Genomic DNA, 20,294 nt, shown 5'->3' with positions numbered 1-20,294 from the left:
GAGGAAGGAGTCTTATCGAAACCTCGTTCCCCGTGCCAATATCGCCAATTACAATTCCCTGTAGAGGATTTATATTCCTGAGATCAGTTTTATTATAAAAAGGACTTATTTTGTCAAGAGGAAGGAGTCTTATCGAAACCTCATTCCTCCAGCCAAGACCGCGCCATAATTACAATTCCCTGAAGAGAACTATTATACGTTACTCAGAACAGGTTTATTATAAGAGCGACTTTTTTTGTTAGGATGAAAGTCAGCAGGGGGTACTATAGAATTCAGCTGGAAGAAAGGGTATGGAGTGGATAGCCTGAGAATAAACCCATGTTAAAGTCCTTTGACAACCAAATGGCCTGATTCTACTAAGATTCGAACCCACGGCCACTCGCTTATCAAAGCGGACTCTGTAACCTTGCGGCTACGAAGCTCTCCCAGTTATCACATAAATGCGTTATGATCAAACTGCGTACGATAATATTCATAATATCATGCTTTGTCTAGTCTACAATGTCATCTGTTTTCGCGAAGTTTATTTTAGACGCATGTTCAAGGGGCTTCGCCCTTTTTCAAGTTATGTCATTCCTCCAGTTTCGTAATACGACAGTACGAAACATGAATGTCATTTCGTGTGGCACACAGTGGAACTGGTATGCTGGAGCTCTCAGGCACGCAACAAAGCAGCTTGGATAGAAGCTGATAGCAGGAGCCTTAATCGGTCATTTTTAATCGCTCAAAATTTTTCTGTCACGAACAGACAAAAATGATACAAAATAACACAAATATTTCACTGACTGACAAATGACAATAAAATCACCTTAAAAACGACACAATAAGAACCAAACAGTAACCTTAAAATAATACCAAAATGACACAAAAACACGAAATAAATTGACCATTCCTATCGAATGACAAAAAGTGGCAGAAAAAAACAAAAAAAAAATAAGAACATTAAGATGAACCATATCACGAAAACGAAACGAAACAAAAGGACACAGAAATGCCAAACAAAAACACAAAAATAAATCAAAATACACTTAAACAAGAAGAAAATAAAATAATAAAAGTATTCAACAATAATATAAGAGATGACACCAAAAAGAAAAAAAATACACAAAAAGTACTGAATAATCACAGGAATAAAAAATGGATAGACAAATAATACACACAAAACACAAATAATGGCGCAAAAAGTCATACAAATGATACCAAATTAATTCAAGAAAGACTGGAAAATTACACAAGAAAGACACAAAACTGTCTAAACATGACATTAAATTGATACAAATTTTGGTCTTCAAAGTGACTTGAAGATGGTACAAAAAAGACACACAACAAAGATAAAAAATTACTCAAAAATGTCAAAAAGTAGTTTAAAATTGACATCAAATTAACAAAGAACTGTCTAAAATATGACGCGAAAATGATGGCAAAAAATATATATTAAATACACTAAAGTCACTTTTTACGCGGGGGATACGGGCCGCGTAAAAAACCGCGTTTAAAAAACCGAGTAAAAAAAACGCGTAAATTCCGGAATCAGCGTAAAAAAACGCGTAAATTCCGGAATCCGCGTAAAAAGCAACCTCAGTGTATGCAACAAAAATATCACAAAAAAGAAACAAATAAATGATCTAAACTGGTTCAAGTAAAAAAGTTTGGGAATAACACAAAAATGACACAAAGTTGACACAATCCTGTCTCAAGAACGACACAAAAATGAGCAAATTTTTTTATAAAAATGATAAAATTTACCCAAAACTCTCTTGAATTTGACACAAAAATGTCATAAAAATACAAACCACAAAAAAGGAACACAGAGAGAACGTTAAAATTACGAAAAATGGCACAAAAATGACTCGAAAATAACACAAAATATCACAAAAATGACGAAAATTACATGAAGTTGATCAAATCTCATGTTGAATATGACACAAGAGACTCGAAAAAAACACAAAGACAACAAAAAAAAACAAGAAACTGACGACAAAAAATCAAAGAGGACTTTAAAATGGCATAAAATTTACGCAAACCTGTCTCAAAAATGGCATAACGCTCTTACAAACTTGTCTTACAAAAAATGATACAAATAAGACATACAAATGAAATAGAAACAGTTATAGAAAATGGGACAAAATTGGCACAAAAATGATCAAAAAATGGCGAAAATATATTAAAAACCACAAACATGACTCGAAATGACACAAAAATAACACACAAGACAAACAATATCGATGTAGATGATGAATGAAATAAAATTGACAAAAAACTGTATAACAATATATTGAATAAAATTTGCACAAAAATATCTCGAAAAACAATGCAAAAGTGTTTCGAAATGATACAAAAATATTATAAAAAATACATATACCCCCGTTTTAAAATACCAATGGCACGAAAATAGTATGAGAAAGTCAAAAAAAAACAATACAAAAATGATAAAAAAGGCTTCGTGCCAAAAGTAACAGTAAAAGTAATACAAAAAGGCAATGGTACTAAAGGTCATATAACTGACACCAAAATAACACAAAAATGGCATCTCAAAAACGTCACAAAAAAATCTCGGCAAAAAAAAATTCAAAAATTTTTTTCCTGTCAAAAAATGTCAAAAAAATTACAAAAATGACTTAAAATTCAACAAACCTGTCTTTATATTAATATAAAATTTCCACGAAAATGTCTTAAAAATTACTTAAAATTTACATAAAAGCTATATAAAATCTACACAGAGAAGACAGAAAAATGGTACAAAAACATGACATGAAAAGGACAGAAGAATGATATAACATTTTCACAAAAATGTCTTGAAAATGGCTAAAAATGATATAAAAAAACAAGAATGGCACAAAAATGGCACACACTAACATTTGAAAAAAGTTGAAATGAACCTAAAAAATGAATACATTGCAATAATTTGTATTTAGGTTTCATTCATGCACAATGGTCCAGAAACCAAGCATAGGGAGAAATTTGGATCTAGAGCTCGAAAGCAACAATTTAGAGAAAAACTTTATTCTACAAAGTTGTTACATATGATAAGGCGCCAATTGAAAAAATATCAAAAACTAGGGTGACCGAAATTTTCGATGAAATCAATTATTTAATTTTATTATCTTTGTAAAAAGAAGAAAAAAAAATCTACAATATCCTAGTTCCGTTAGTTTCAAGCAACACAATAAAAGTTTTTCTCTATCTTTAAAAATAACCGATTTAGATTGAAAAGAACACTTTTTTCGCTTTACCTAATTTATTTCAAGTTTTACATTGAAACTGTCTTTGAGCGACTTTTAAAGCTTTTCATTTATTTTGTATGTAACATCCAGGGGTGACTCGTGGCTCATGGATCTGCCTGTTCAACTACAAATTGTGAAAATCGCAATTCGAAGAAGTAATCACAATCATGTCCGGCTAATCATGCAAGTCATTCTAGTCATTACTATTTGAAAGTGAAACTAAAAACCAATAAAATATTGATATAAATTTGCGTCTGAAATATATTTTTTGCCTGTCGTCCCCGTGTGCAATGCACAGGTTGCTCCTATGGACGAGTCGCCCCTGGTAACAGCACACAGATTTTTGATTTTTTTTGTATTTTCTACTTAAACTATCAATAATTATTTTTAATTTGATCCAAAAAGATAAAAAATCAATCAACTAGCTCGAAAGTTATAAATGTTTGAAAAAACCATAAATCGAAAAAAAGCCAATTTCGGAACGGGTCACGTAAAGTACTTCATTTTTTTTCCAAAATTCGTCAAAAATAATCGAACCCGTATTTTTCCGTTGGGTCGTTAAAGCGACTAGCTCTGAAATAAGGTAACCATAAAACGGCTTTATTCGATATATTTAATTTTCAAAAATTTTTGGCTAAAGGAGGTCATATTAGTTATTGAAATGTTTCGAATTAGGATAGTTTTCTATTCATTTTCAAATACACTAAAGTCGCTTTTTACGCAGGGCATACGTGCCGCGTAAAAAAAACCGCGTAAATTCCGAAATTCGCGTAAAAAAACGCGCAAATTCCGGAATCCGTGTAAAAAACTCGCGTAAATTCGGCAATCCGAGTGAAGAGAAACCGAAATCCGCACAAAAAAAAATACCGCGCAAATTCCGGAATCCGCGTAAAAAAACCGCGTTAATTCCGGAATCCGCGTAAAAAAAAACCGCGTAAAAATCGACCTTAGTGTACAGGTGATTGATTCTTGGTGTTTGAGTTCAAGTTTTCTTTTTGAAATTTTTTATTTTTATTCATGAGTTGTGCAAATATAAACAATCAATTTTATTTTTATTACCAATTAATTTTCAATTTCTAATTCAAATTTTTGTGTATTAATTTGATATGGATTTTGAGGGGTTAGGAATTTGCAATAAGGGATTTAGCATTCAGGATTTGGACACATGGATTTGGAATGTGGGACTTAGGAATCATTATTAAGGATTTCGGATTAAATATTTGAAATTTATAGGATGACTTTTTCAGGATCTAGTCAGGATTGAGGATATGTTACGTAGGATAGGAGATTGAGGTTCCGAAATTTGAATTGTAGGATTTTGGAGCTAAGATTTACGATTTTATGTTAGGAATTTAGGAATGATGGCTAAGGATTCAGGGATAAGGACTTAGTATTTGAGATTTATGTTTTCACATTTTTCGTAATCTGAATTTTTATGCCACTGACAATAAACTCAACCATTTCCCCTTTTTTTTCTTGAATACCGTAAGAAATAGAATAATACAATACAAATTCAGGTCAGTTTTGATAATTTTTCCAATGTTTCATGATATTATTCCCGCTGCACGAATAATTCCAGCGCGATTTGAGGTTCAACTTATGGGATTTAGAAATTAGCATTCGGAATGTAGGACTCAGGATGTGGCATATAAAATTGAGGTTGTGGTGTTCTGAATGTATGACTGAAGGTTTATAGTTTAAGATTTTGGAATTAAGGAATTAAGTTCGGGATTTTGGCTTAAGGATTCAGTATTTATGAATAAGGATTTATAATTAGGATTTATTTTTACTGGTGCTTTGTGTTTTCAAAATAATTGTTAGCAACTGATAATAGTTCGGATAAAACGAAAATCATAAGCCATCATAAGCGCAATTAAAATCAATCAAATGAACAACAAATACACGGCAAAAGTCGACTCATAAATGATATAACTTCAACCAACAAACGAAACCTTAAAGTTCGGTTCCTCCCAAGCTCAATCAATGGCACTTTCGGTCGTAATTTCGAAAACAATCCATCCACCAACACTTGTCGATGATTGTGTTGCTTGCTACGTTCAGCTGGCCGCGCAACCAGCAGCGGAACAAATTTTCTCCATTTCGTAATCCTCTTCTGGTCTTCGGTCTGCACTGCAGAACAACCGCAGAGCTGGTGGCAGTGTTGATGAGGCACTCTGCCAGTGCATAGCGAAATTAATAGGATTATGCTTCCTTGATTTTCCGCTATGCTTTCGGTAGTTCCGATGCTCTCCCCCCTTCCCCCTTGGTTGATCGTTCCGGCACCGGTAGCAACAATTTACGCGGAATGGATATAGTCAAAGTGAAAACTCTTAATTTCGCTTCATCTATTTGTTTGACTTTCGTAGTCATATCTCTCTAAAGCGAACGACGACTTCATTTACTCACTCACTTCCGCGTGTATAGCAGAGGAAAATTGATTATACCCCCTGTCAGAGGGGGAAGGGGGAGAAGGATGCCTGTATGTCATGTCTGAGAGAGAGAAACGTCGCCGTCAATTGGCGAAAATAAGCGATACTATCTTGGCAGCCTCCAAAGAGAGAGAGAAAGAGAGATCGAAAAAAGTGCTTGTTTTGTGTTTATCTCCCAATTAAGGTTTAAATTGCTTCTCGCTCGATTCAAGTCAAAAGGCAACCATTGATGAAAAGTTAAATTTCTCGTTCCATTTCAACGCCGCACACTGCATCTCAAAAGAGACCTCGCTGCTTTCCATCGGATCCGATCCACGATGGGGCACGATTCGCTTTCAGTCGAAAGTGCAATCAGTGGGAGCATCTTTGCGTACCTCGCCGCGTGCTTCGTGTACGGCAGAAGTAATAAAATAACAATAACCAAACTATCCGGAGGAAAAAAGTGAAAAGCTTGGAGTACGAAAATCGAAAAAACTCACCGCAACGAACGAAAAAAAAATGAGGTGTGCTTAAATAACAAACACACAAAGTATCATCGTTAACATACTAACCTTAAACGCGGTGTTTGACCATGTGTATAAAATTTTGTGGAGAAGAAACAAAAATACCATAATCATAACAACTTAAGTTGAAAATTCGACTGCAACTGGACTGACCGTAAAAAAAAGCAAAAAGAAAGAGTGGCCAGTTTCCCTTTCAGTCAGTTAATGACTCTTGGCGAGTTTCACAAAAAAAAAAACCAGAAAGGTGTCAGAAGGTCGGACTTACGACATGCAAAAGGTTGCATAAAAATGCACAACATTACCCGGTGCCAGTGTCTTACCTGCAAGAGAAAGAGAATGAAAGAAAGCGAATTAGTTGAAAAATTACGCCAAGCTTAACGAAATCTTCACACACATATATAGTTAGTGTTATACGGCGACCGAGCTTCTAGAAATAACTAATTTTCCAAGTGTTCCGCATTTCCGCATCGCAAACAGCCGAAGCAATTCTGAAAAACCAATTTTCGAACTCACAATAACAAAGCTTCGACTTGTCACGCTCCGTTCGGCTGGACCGAATACCCGAGCGCTTCCGCCTGTGTGCCGTCTCACAACCGCACCGCGCAGCGCTTCACACAGTCACGACACAGACCCAGACTGGAGTTAGTGGATTGCACAGAAATCGTGCGCACGGACGGTAATCCGCACTCTCGACTACCAGCAGCAGGGTAGAGTTGCAATTTTCGAAAACCTCCTTCGGTTGGCCCGCAGCCAATTATAGCAGCTACGGTTGTCTCCACATGGCGACCGCCACCATCAGCACAAAAAAAAAACAATGGGTTGCAGCAATTAATCGCAACAAATTGTGCTATTTTCTGCACGATGCCGGACACGACCTCCGCCAAGGTTAGGACGCCGAAGTCGTGCTGGCGGCGGCCGCTCGATTGCTCAATTACCAGTAGTTATGACTTCCATGTTATGCATTAGACTTGAACAAAAAAATAAGTGAGAAACTCGAAGCAGTCTTAAAAAAATAATGCTAATGCAGCGGTGGAATTTAAAAACTGATTCCACGAATCCGATGGATTACGGCTGTGTATCAGTATTTTATCTGAGATTAAATTCCTACTTCAAACCGAACCTCACAAGGAACGATGACACCGTGAGCCGTCACGCAGCGGTGCACTTGATAATGGCGGTTGTTTTGGCTTTCGAAAAACAACAGCATGCATGTGGTAAATTACGTCTCAACCTCCCGGAGGTCGTGGAGGGCGAAACAGAGAGAAAAAAAAATCATACCTACATACTTACGAGCTGCACTTGTTTGTGATGGGGATTTTATGCGGGCTGTTTTCGCCGCCAGCTCGCGTAAGACCCGGGTTGGTTGACAAATGGGAGATCACACTGCGTTGGCCTTTGAAGGTGCAGTTTGCACTTTGCGGAGCGAGTCACGTGATGATTGTGGTACATTGTTTGCAGAAGTAAGTTGCGAAATTGGATATTTTAATGGGCTTTTTTGTGGTGCAAAAAACAGACTGCGAACGTCAGCAGTGACATGTAGTGTATGATTAATGTTATTGACAATGACGTTAGTATGGGTTGTCATTGTGTTACAAACAATGAATTCGTTTTATAATACTTCAGCCAAATTTCGATATGATTCTAGGTTAGTAAAACAAGGTTATGCGAAATAAATACAATGTTGGGTATAATTTCCGAAGACTTAATACAAAACAATACCGATTCTGATTTTTGATGCGAAAATTTTCTTTAGGGACATCAAAGTTTCCATGAGAAAACGAATGAACTTCTACAGCTCTTGGTGTTAAATTAATAACAAAAGTGTAAAACAAGATGCAACAAAAGGCAAAACCTTGTTTTCAACCTCTACAAGAAAGATTGACTAAGCATTTGGTCCTCTTTTTTTATTTTTCCTGCACGTCAAAAGAGAAAACAAATGTTACAAAAACGTCAAAAAATCTAAGAAATATTAAAGAAGGTAAAATGTATAAACGTTTACCACGATCAAACATTTTAGTTAAAACATTCAACATGTTGGAGGGATTACAAAATTTCAAAAACGGTTCTAAATCGGTTAAAAATATCAAGAGTGATAAAAAACATGTAATATGGTTAAATTAAGCTAGCAATAGGTCAATATTTTCAAATGAAGTAATGTTAAATCAGATGAACAACATCCGAAAAACTTAAAATCGTAGAAGAAACCAAGAATGCCAAAATAGACCTTACATTCAATAAATGTTAACTATGGCAAGGAAGTGTAAAAATATCAAGTCAAAATGTTAAAATAGATTAAATTTTTCAAAAATATCTAAACATTGAAAAAATGTCAAAACAGATAGAAATATTGAATATTGCTAAAAACCATTGAAAAGGCGTCGTACACAAATTACACATTGATTTTGAGCGGGGGCAGGTGATTCAGCGTTTCGTAATTTTAGGGGAGGGAGTCATAATGAACGTAACTTATCTAGATTTTCAGTGTTACGTAATTTGTGTACGACGCCAAACATCTAGAGAACTGTTCAATGTTGATTTCGGGTCATGCAAGCTTGGAAAAGGTCGATAATCTAGAATGGCAGAAAATTCAAAAACAAAATCAAAAGAGGTCAAAATATTATCAAATGCTCCAAAACGATAAAATAAACGTAGAAAATGTCAAATATGATATAAGAAGTGTCAATTGTAAAAATGATTGAAAATAAGAAAAGGTTATGGACAACAACATAAATAAAAGTTGAAGTGGTTATGTATGAGACACGACCGCAAGATTCACGTAGAACTCAAGACAGCCTGTATTTCATGCAATTGGTTAGTAAACACTCTCAGCTGGTGTTATTGAATCTTGAAATTAAAAATAATATCTGGGGCCGATTTCCGGCCTCTTTATATCATCCCGGTTCCAGAAATACCCATAGTTAATGGTATTTGTTCTAGTTTTCAGCTTTGATTGCTCAAAATCAACGTTAAAAACAAGATTCTGCATTTTCTAATCGTACAATAGTCAGCAAAAATAAAATCACAATTTTCTCTATTTCAGTGGACGCTTATTTTTGAATCGATCATTGCAAGAACAAACAAAATCCGTTGAAAACATAGTGAGTTATTAGCATTTGAAATTTGACAATTTCTGTGACGCTCTCGATATTCTCGCTATTTCAATTTGCACCCCTCTCCTAGACCGTTGCTGCAAGACGTAATTCTACGCCAAAAAATATCAGAAAGGAGAAAAAATGACAAGCATGTCGAATAATTTCAAAAATATCAAAACGACTAAAAGAACAAAAATTCAGAGGGATAAAAATTGACAATAGAGGTAAATACGTTACAAAATGTACAACATGTGGTATTAAAAATATAATAAAAAAAGCGAAGCCTTGGTGCTACATTCCGATTCGGAACTCGACCTTCTGTTTATTTTACATAGACTTCGTAGCCAACTGTTTAGTGTACAGGACATTTGCGGGGCTAGCGCTATGATCCTACTGACACTAACAGTTGCTCCCGAGCCGAGACTCGAACCTACGACGACTGGCTTGTTAGGCCAGCATCGTACCTCAAGACCATCTGGGAGATTAAAAAAATATAAAAAGTAGGAGGTTGTATTCAAGAAACTACCGCATGAATGACGTAGAGCTACGTACACTATTAACAAATGCATTGAGTGTTTCATTACCCTAGTAACACAACTGGTTTAATCAAAGTTTTATAGCGCTTTTTTGGCTGTATTGAGCGCTATAAAAACTTTGATAAAACCAATATTTTAACTGGGTAATGAGTTATAATGTCTACTAATGAAGGGTTGTGAATTTCGTGAACCGGATTCAGCAGTTAGCAGAACGTGCCGAGTTAAAAACCATACACAACACAAACACACAAATCATACCATATCATAGACACACACACACATCATACCATATCATACAAACAAATACACATCATACCATATCATACAGACACACACACAGTATATCATATCATACACACACACATCATACCATATCATACACCATACACACATCATACCTTATCATACACACACAGCAAGCAAGCGACCAATCAGGGGACGTTATTTTTATTTCAACAAGGCTTGACAATTTTCAATAGTGCAATAGTTCTTAGATTCAAACAACAGTTTTCTACATTTAGGCAGATGCGTGTATAGTTTTCCAATCGATTGCTGCAAGAATGAAGAAAATCGGTTGAAAACCAACCGACCTATAAGCATTTGAAAAGGGACAAATTTCGTCCCAGTTTTTCAGTTTGCATCCCTGTGTGGTATGCTAAAGTAAGACGTAGTTCTACGTCAAAAAATATTTGAAAATTTTTGTTAATTTTAAAATACTTCGAATTCTCAAAAAAAAAAAAAAGATTAAAAGCTGTAACAAACAAAAATAAGAAATAAGAGCAATTCCACAAAAAAAAAACGGGCAACAAATTTAATCGACCATTTTTGATATGGCTGAAGCTTTGCATAGACGTTGCTATAGGCTATAAAGATACCATTTTGTGATACCAGTTTTGATTGCACTCGAATAGAAGTCGTGCTCGCTGCAATGATAGACGACGAGAAACTAACGGCACTCTGTTCCACATATACTCTACGGTACTGTTGCTTTTACCAGCATGTTTTCTTTCAAGACATCAGTTTTCATTACGCTCTAACAGCAGGTAAAGAAATTGTTCAAGAAAAGGGGTTGTTTCAAACTTTTCGAAAACCCTTCACCTTTGAGACATCAAATTAGTCTAGGCTAATGTAAGCAAACATAAATTGACCTATTGGGACGGGAAGATTCTGTCAATTTTTTTATATATTGATATAGAGAATATCACGGAATGGTTGGTGTCTATTCATGTCGTCTGTATTAGGAATGCTCACATGTGATTGGTTCATTGTTCGCGTGAATTTGTACTTGACACTTTTTACAGATTTTAACCGTTTTGCAATGAAAAAATAATGATAACTAGCATATTACATATTACTAGCATATTACAACAATTATCTATCCAACAACATATTGGTGGTGGTTGGTGGTCATGTGGTTAAGCTGATATTATCATTTTAAATCAGACGCAATATTTGTCAATTTCAATTCCAATTTTACAGAATGCATACCACAGCGGTTCTCAACCTTATGTTGTCCGCGTACCCCTTGGCGATATTTTTCATATCGATTGTACCCCCTGGCTTGGAATGTTCGCGCATAGTGGAGAGAGTAGTGGTAGATTATGTTGTGGTAACGGGTGGCAACTAAAAATCTGGAATTATTTGGGAACTCTTTTACTCCACAACAAACACGCTCAGAGAGAAATAAAAATATGTATATGAAAGCTCTATCTTCCCTCTTTATGTCAGTATTTTTTGTATTGTTTATGCATGCTCAGTTCGGTTCAAAATGGCGTCCGTTTTCCCTTTTTGTCAAATCATGGTTCAAGCCTAGTGGTTTGGCTATCAATTAAAATATATACATACCAGAACGAATGTTTGAACAACATTATGATTCCATTTCTTCCAAAACATCATACAATCATACAGATGAATTGTGTATGTGATTTAGCCAGAAAAAATATCATCACAGTACGTCAAAAACACAAAAGTTTCTAAGCAACCACTCGACTCCATTTGTACCCCAGACACGCAACCCGACGAATCCCACTGTCGTCCAATCGAAGATTTCCTTGGGATTTTGAGTTTCTTTGCTGCAAAAACAACTGGAAATCAACGAATTGCGAACAGTTGATCGGTAAAATCAAGAGATGCATTCGAAAAGCGGACTTGAAGGCCGTACAACGCTCTTGTTTCGGCATTAAAAGAAAATTTCGTCGGGAAGCTGGTTCAATATTTTTTGTTAGTTCACAATAAATGTATCTTCATGAGAAATGAATCAGTTTTTCATTAATTTCTCCACCTTTTTTTGACAGCTGTAGAAAAAAATTCCAAATTTTTAGTTGTCACCCGTTAGTTTAGTTCAGGTTTCAAAATGAACTATGGTTTGTTCGATTGCTACAGTCATGTTTTAGGAGCAAGATTGAACAACAAATGAAGTATTAGAAAGAAAATATGCTTTGTCCGCCATGACTGATTTTTCTTTCACGTACCCCCTGAAGTCTTCGAGTACCCCCAGGGGTACGCGTACCCCAGGTTGAGAACCGCTGGCATGCCAGTACAGAAAACAAAGACGTAGTCCCACGTCAAAATTATGATTTTTTGAAACAAAATTTTTTTAAATCTTTTTTTCGGGGGACATATTTTTTTTTGGAAGCATAAAGCCGATGAGAAATCAAAAATATTTTCACAGTCAAAACGGTTTGCTTGATTGGCATAGTGTCTTCAGCAAAGTTGTAGATATCAATTTTATCCTTCCAAATTTTCCCTTTTTATCGCTTCTCATTCCCTTGCTCCTTCTCATTCCATAACAGAAGATAATTTGTTTCTTTGTCAACTTTGATCATGAAATTAACTAAGTTCGTCAAAGCTGGGCTAAAAAAAAATGTACGGAAGGGAGTTCAATTTTCTCTTAGGACTTCAATATCATGCCCTTGAGAATCCGGAAACGGAGCTTACAAGTGTAGTCATTTGAATATACACTAAGGTCGCTTTTTACGCGTTTTTTCACGCGGAATCCGGAATTTACGCGTATTTTTACGCGGATTCCGGAATTTACGCGGTATATTTTTCTTACGCGGATTCCGGAATTTCTCTACGTGGTTTGCGGAGTTTACGCTTTTTTTACGCAGGCTGCGGAATTTACGGGTTTTTTTCATTTACGCGGCACGTATCCCCCGCGTAAAAAGCGACTCTAGTATAATATTTTCGTTATTTAATTGAATTGAATTGATTTTTTTTTTATATTTTTTCGCTCTTTTTCTCTTAAACTTTGAAAACTTTTTGAATATTTTATACGTACTAGACACTTTTGATGGATGGGGATTTTTTGGAATTTTTACTGTTTTGAATGAACTCGAACTTTTTAAGATATATGGGAATTGACATTAGCATTTTTGTCTTAAAACTATAGACAAATTTTGGTCAATGTATGGCATGTGGGAGATTGTTAGAAACAGAAAATAAAATCAACGGCAAAAATTGAAGTGCATTGAGAAACATGTTTATGGGTTATACCATCTCGAGTGCGCAAAAGAAGTACGAACGGGTTAACGACTTTATTTGATTCGGCTCAAAATTTGGGGAAGTGTTCATATAGGGTTATTATACAAAAACACAAATATTTGTGCCGATCGTTCCAATTAATATGGTAAATGGTAAATAGTAAATAGGTAAATTTCGAAGAAAATTAGTATGTACAGTAATTTCAAATAGTTTCCTTTTTTATATCATATTAGTTGAAAAAAGAAATTATATTTTTCGGCAAATGAGTATATTTTGATTTCAAATTAAACATTTTCAACGAGTTCCTGAAAAAATCTTACATGAAAAACATTCATCACTCCGAGGTATTTTGAGCGAAACTCGAGTTCCAGCATTTTTAGAAAATAAATTCAAATTTCCTCTGATTTGCTTATAATTTTCATTATTATTTTGCTAATATCTGTGGGTTAAGAACATTCTGAATGACGCAATTTGAAGGAAATTAGTCAATATGTGATTTTGCAGTCGAAACATTCTTAAGCCAGAAAACAGACAAAAATAAGGCAACTTAAAAAAATCCTGTCGAAATTTTACTACTAATTTTTGCATTTAAATCATGTTGTAAATTTTCTTCTGGGACTTCAATTTTCCATCATCGAAAGATATAGAAAACAAAATAAGTAGACTCAAATTTTATTATAGTTACATTTTTCTGACAATTTTTTTAAAGCTTAGCGTCTGATTGTTGATGCCAAGTGGCTCGGTAAAACATACGATACGATACGCAGATATGATGGTACACATAATCATACTAGTGTCATTTAGATCACATTTTTTTTAACATTGTCAATTCTCGGTTCTACAGGGTAGTATCTTGGGGTCAGCTCTGTTTATGTAATAGTTACAGACATACATAATTATTACGAGCTCAACAGTCATGATCACCATCCCGGAATATATTTTTAGCATTTTCTTTACACATAGAGAAAGAAAATCCACCAACGATTGGAACCGTTTTGGGTGCAGGAAAATCAATAGCACCGCACTTGAGGACGTTAGTTACTGCACTCGACCCGACTGCCGGCTACTGTCTACGCTGCTGTCGTAGCGACAGAAGAGAGGAGAGGGTGGAAGAGGAGGTGGTCTTCAAGCATGAGTAACTAACCAACGGGAAGCAGCAGAAAATCGATAACCCTGACGAGAAAGAAGGCCCAGCCAGCCAGGTAGGGAAGCGAAGCGAAACGTTACTAACTAATAATAGCAAACACAACAGTGCAACCAGCCACGCATGAAGTCACTCCCTGCGTTCTTATTTGAGCTCACTCGAACAATGTCTGTCTGTCTGTCCGTTTGTCTGCACACAGGTACGAATTGTCTTCTCGGAAGGGTGGTAAACCTGGAGGAGCCATGAGACTTTAAATCGTATATATTGTATCTCAGTTGACCCGTGCGCTGGAGGGTTACAAAATTTGATTTTCAGAGTTTTACAACAAGCTCAATTATCAAAGTCCACATATTTACAGGAATCTTTCATGAGAAGTGTAAAAAAATGACTTTACAATTAAAAAGTAAAAAAAAACGCCAAACTCAGTACACCGCACCGTTCGGGTGAAAACGCACCCGCTGCTGTAGAAGCGAAACCATTAATATTTACCATTGAGATGAATAATAATAATGGGTTTTTCTGCGCACCAACAACCGTGCGAGCGCAAGGTGGCCTACGCGTGCAGTCAGTCAGCCAGCCAGATTTATGTGCGAGGAAGGTGCAGTAGTGTCGAAGGTCGCCAATGACCTTGGTTGTCGCGGTGCGTTATTCATTGTGTGTATGTGTACGTACGTCGTCTATTTGCAACCTACCGGGTTTGATTGACGGCTGTCAGAGTCGAGTCTTGACTTGACAAACGAACGCACACGATCACGTTGTCACAGATTGCGTTGCTGCACACATTGTGACGGCGCTAAACGAGAGCAAACTTTGTGTCGTCCCTTGGCGGAGCCGGACGTTCACCATTGTTAAGCGCAAAAATCAAAACCATTCCGGGGACCCCACAGCACATAGTTCCGGGAGTAAGAAAACATGCAACGTCGACCTGTTTGTCAACTGTCTTCACGGCAAACGGGCAAATGGAGATTGTATCAACGATGCGACTAATAAATATTTACTACCCCCTGTATTCACCGGTTTCTACGGAAATCTACGCAGGGAAAGTCGTAACCCGCTTGTTACCGCTCCTCTGATGACGGGCAACGCAGCAAGCATAGATCTCCTTCGATCGCATGATGCTGCGCGCTAAGTTGAGAGCCGGTCTCCGCGGGTCCGACATGACGACGTCTTTAAGGTCTTACTGCCTTACTGACACAGTTTGTTAATGGATGTGTCAATGCTGACTCTCGCCGTCGTCGTCGTCGAGGGGAAGTCGGTGCAAGTCGTTGGAAAGTGCAGCACCGATCTACCAATATGAGTGCACACTTCGTCGTTTTCGGTTGCAGATAACGAGGCCCCCGTGCGATGGATGTGATGGCGGCGCGAATGGGAAAGTGGGAACTAATCTCGTGCGCTTCGTTCGTTTTGCCAGTACCGGTTGTTGTTGGCTGAGTAAATTAGTTCTACATTTGCACATGAGCTCGCGTCAAATTTGAATATTTTCTCCTCAGGCTGGCTTGCAAGCAAAACCGGGCGGCACATGGCAGATCAAATCAGGTTTTCCAGTGAATATACCCCAGCTATTACCCAGCCCAACGTTTGATTAAGTTTACTGAGCAGGGTTCATTAATCTTCCCTGACTCGGGCTGATAATTAAGCGGGTTTGTGATCACTTTCGCTGCCACTTTGGAGCCGACGAAAAACGTGCTTCCCGGCGAACCTTTGTCGGTTGACTCATATACGACTGGCCGTTTTCATGTCAGCAGTTCACGAAATGCTGGACAAACGTTTCGTTTAACAATGTGGTTTCACTTTTTAAAGGTCTATTTTACCTTCCTATTGAATGAAGTTTGGAGAAATGAAATCTATCGACTGTTGAACATGTTTTTCATTTATTAGAAGTCTATGATTTGTGTTGTTCTTTCAAGAGAACTTTTACTATGAAATGAAAAAAAATCATGCGTCTCCATCGAATTCTCTGAAAAAAGGATGACTCATGATGACTCTTTTTTTTAAGACTGAGAACTCAAAAAATTTACCACCAAATTTAATTAAGATGTTATGGGCACTTGCCAAATTTTATTCATAATTGAAGATCCAAGATTTATAGGTTTATATTTATTATACCACCAGTTGAAAAAACATGGTTTCGAGAAAAACGCCGCTAACAGCGTAATATTTGCTAAATTTGCATCCACGACATGCAAAATACATTTTCAAATATACCCAAATCAATAGCTAGAATACCCAAACACTTCATTATTTGTCAATCTTTCAGAGCAGGGTCCCTCCTTTAGAGAGAAATTTCAGATTCCACCACGGTGGTTTTTTTGCAAGCTCGCCAGATACACATGGTCCGTCGTTCTCTTCTAGCATGTGGCGTCGATTTGCTCTCCAGTGTCAGAGCAGAGCATCGTTTGGTGGATTTTCTTTCTCGTATGGACGTGAAGAAAATGCTAAAATTTGCTCGTAAAGGTGTATGTTGTTGTATGTTGTATGTATGTTGTATGTTAACTATTACATGAACAGAGTGGACCCTACGATAGTACCCTGTAGAACCGAAAAATGAATATTCCACTCAATTTACTAAAATTCACACATCAAATTTGTTAGTAATATCACATCTTTACTAAGCCACTGAGTATCAACAAACGGATGCCAAACTAAAAAACATTTTGGACAGAAATATAAATTTTTAATAATTTCCCACTTTTCTTTTTTCTTCGTTATTTTCGATGATGAAAACTTGATGTTCTAAAAGAAAATTTACAATACGATTTAAATCGTCTATTTGTAGATATTAGAGAAAAAATAATCGATCACGTACATTTCACGTAGTGTTAACCTAATATACATTCGAGAACCAGATTCTAACCTTTCAGTGCATAACTACAAATTTGTGAACCACTGAGCTTGAATAAAAATCGAGTGTGTATTTCCCGAAAACATTGCGAAGTACTTTCACCCCCCACACATTCCTGCGAACCTTTTTGCATTAAACAGCCACGTTCTTCGACGTAGGACTACGTCTCACTTTAGTAGGATGGTATACTGAACGGATTTCAAACGCCAACGTCTTGATCGAAAAAAAAATCCGCATAGATTCCAGGACTTAGGCTAGCGAAAAATTGCTGTTATGGACTACAAGCTGTCCCAATATGAGTATAGAAAGATCGAAAAAATTGACTCAGAATGGTCGAAAGTGTTCCGAATGGCCCAACAAAAAAGTATCTTCAATTGCGTTCAGAATAACGATAAAATGATTTCAAAGTGACTCAAAAGATGCGTTTTTTTTTGTAAGATTTGAACCACTGCGACCATTATTTTGATCTTTTGTGGTAAGCGAAATTATTTTGATCCTATGAGAATGTTCTCAAAATGAGTGAAAAACAGAACCAAGGCCCACAGTTTATAAGGGCAAAAAACAAAAAAAGAATTCAAAATAGTTGAAAGTACATTAGAAATGCAAGTGAGGAACAAATAGTGGAAAAATTATTTTAGGAACGGAACAAAGGCCAGAAAAATAAATCTTCTCGAAAAAAGTTTAGAAAGGTACGGAAAATGCTACAAAATGCAAAACTGCGCCCTAAAAGGTGCCAAAAAGGGATAAAAAACCTATGAATTATTTTGAAAAGTAGCAAAAATAAACAAAAATGAGCATAAAACGGCCAAATTTTTGTTTTACAAAGCCTGAACAAGGAAATTATCTTGAATTGAGCTACGACTAGCGAAACAACGCTTTTATAAGTTAACAATGAACAAAAAGCATAACAAAGAACAAAAAGCATAAGACTGAAATTGAAGATGCTCTAATATTGAGCTCAGCAAAACAAAGAACACTTGATATAATAGAAAAAAAAAACAACCAGAAAATGTCACACACGAAGAAAAACAAATCCGAAAAAGAAAAAAGAAAAATTAGACGAAGATTAGCGAAAAAGCTTTTATAAGAGAGAGGGGACACAAAAAATTGCAAAAATAAGCTCATAGCGACGAAAATACGCTTCCGAATGGTTGAAATGAGATGATCCCAAATTCAGTTTAAAAAAAGCGAAAACAGTGAAATAAGAAATTGCTTTCAAGTTGTACTCAGACAGAAAAAAATGCTTCAATTGAACTCAGAATGGCCACGAAACTTTTATAGAAAAAATAGTTCATAAGACTTAAAAGAGCGATAAACGCTTCTATAATTCAAATGATAGCAACAAAATTGTGTCAAAGTCAGTTCATAACGACGAAATGCTTTTGAAGTTTATGAAAAGTGACACAAAAAATTGTTTAGAATAGCTTAAAAGGTTCCTAAGGGCGGAGCTTAAACAAAATAAGAAAACTGTCTGAAATTAGGCTCAGCAAGGTTAAAAAAACAAAAAAAAACAGATGAGAAAATGATCCTGAAATTGAAAAATAATAACTCAGAATATCGCAAAATCTACAAAAAGCTGAAAAAGATAACCCAAACGGAGCTAAAAGCAGTAGAAAAATACTTCTATAGGACAAAAAACATGCTCGTGAACGCTATGAAAGAAAATAATTTCTAAATGAGTAGAATGGCGAAAACGTCAAACAAAAAAATTGATTGCAAATTGAGCTCAGAACGACAAAAACGTTTCAGAAACCAAAAAAAAAAACCTAAACAAAAAATCATGTTCAAATTAGCCGAAAAAAGCGATAATAGTCAGATGCTTCAAATAACCAGATAAGCAAGGAACACTAATGAAGGAAAAAAATAAAACGACCAGAAAAATAAGATTGAAAAAGGCGATAAAGTTTTATAATTACAAGTGAAAACCAACAAAATTAACCAGAAATTGAGCTCAGAGTGGCTTTTAAGTTTATTCGAAGTTCAAAAAAGGAAATTATTTTTAATTAAACCTTAAGTTCTACCAAAAACAGGTACCGCAGTGAACGAAAAATAATATGATTGGCTTCTAAAAACTAGAAAAAAACTTAAACTGAGCTTAAAATGAAATACTTAAAAAAAGCCACAAAACCCAAGAAGATTCGTAACTGAACTGAAAATAGAAAAATAACGATGCTAATGTTTAATGTATAAAGTTGTTCCAAGTTTAGTTCAAAATATTCACAAAAAAACGATTCTAAAGGCTACAGAAAAAATGCTTCTAAAGCTCAGAATGTCGAAAAACAAAAAATGGAAATTTCATATGTTTATAAAAATATGTTTGAAAAGATGACGAAGATGATACAAAAATGTGTTTGAATAGTGCAAAACTAAAGCCAAGAAAACAGTTTAAGAAAATAATTTTAAATTGATCTCAAAAAGGCGAAAATGCCAAATTAAAAAACAATCCCAAAATTAGCTAAGTTAACAGGAATAATTTCTAATGGAGCTTAGAATGGTCACAACACATTTCTGAAGGTATCAAATAGGATTTGCAATCCCGGGAAATACCATTTTCCGGAATTCCCGGAAAAGGAATATTCATTCCCGCAAATATTTGCTTGCCATGTAACATCAAATTATTTGTTTCAATTATTTGTGAAAAATATTTGCTGTCTTATTCAGAACACGAAAAATGAGGCACATAGGTATTTGCTTCGTTTAATGTCGTTCTTTGCTAGTACGTTCACTACCGAGCGAATAGTTGCTTGAATTTTTTCCCATTGAAAAAAAAAATCACAGGAAGGTTGTATGCAAAGCCACGACCGCAAGGTTGAAGTAGAATACTTTTACAAGAAAGACAACCCGGCTGCTTGCGTGTCAGTCATTTTTTCTAGTAAATAAACGTTGACCGTTCATTGGCAGTATTGTAATTTCTTTTTGTTTGAAATTTTGAATGAAGTTTATTGAATATTCTTAAATTTTGTGCAAATGAGAAGTTGAAGTGCTGCCGAATTGTAATATTCACATTTAATACAATATCATTAAACGGGAACGGAACAAAG

The 20,294-nt window shown here is 35.8% G+C and overlaps 2 protein-coding genes across 8 annotated transcripts in view; one reads left to right on the top strand and one right to left on the bottom strand.

The window, feature by feature from the left end:
• The window catches only part of LOC129719165 (uncharacterized), a 179,474-nt gene that overhangs the window by 131,440 nt on the left and 27,740 nt on the right, over window positions 1-20,294 (bottom strand). The window contains exon 2 of one of the 7 annotated variants that reach the window (XM_055670611.1): window positions 6,459-6,476. The exons of the other annotated variants lie outside the window; for them this stretch is intronic. Within the exon in view, the coding sequence (XP_055526586.1) occupies window positions 6,459-6,476 (18 nt within the window). The remainder of the gene's footprint in view (window positions 1-6,458; window positions 6,477-20,294) is intronic. 7 annotated transcript variants of the gene reach the window in all.
• LOC129719166 (microfibril-associated glycoprotein 4-like) overlaps window positions 6,010-20,294 on the top strand; it is an 84,421-nt gene continuing 70,136 nt past the window's right edge. Inside the window, exon 1 of the mRNA XM_055670617.1 lies at window positions 6,010-6,055. The gene's annotated coding sequence lies outside the window, so the exon portion shown is untranslated. The remainder of the gene's footprint in view (window positions 6,056-20,294) is intronic.

Source organism: Wyeomyia smithii, chromosome 1 (assembly GCF_029784165.1).
Source record: "Wyeomyia smithii strain HCP4-BCI-WySm-NY-G18 chromosome 1, ASM2978416v1, whole genome shotgun sequence".
In the NCBI taxonomy this organism is placed as follows: domain Eukaryota; kingdom Metazoa; phylum Arthropoda; class Insecta; order Diptera; family Culicidae; genus Wyeomyia; species Wyeomyia smithii.
Note: the sequence above shows the minus strand (reverse complement) of the source record. Positions and strands in the feature narration are given on the sequence as shown.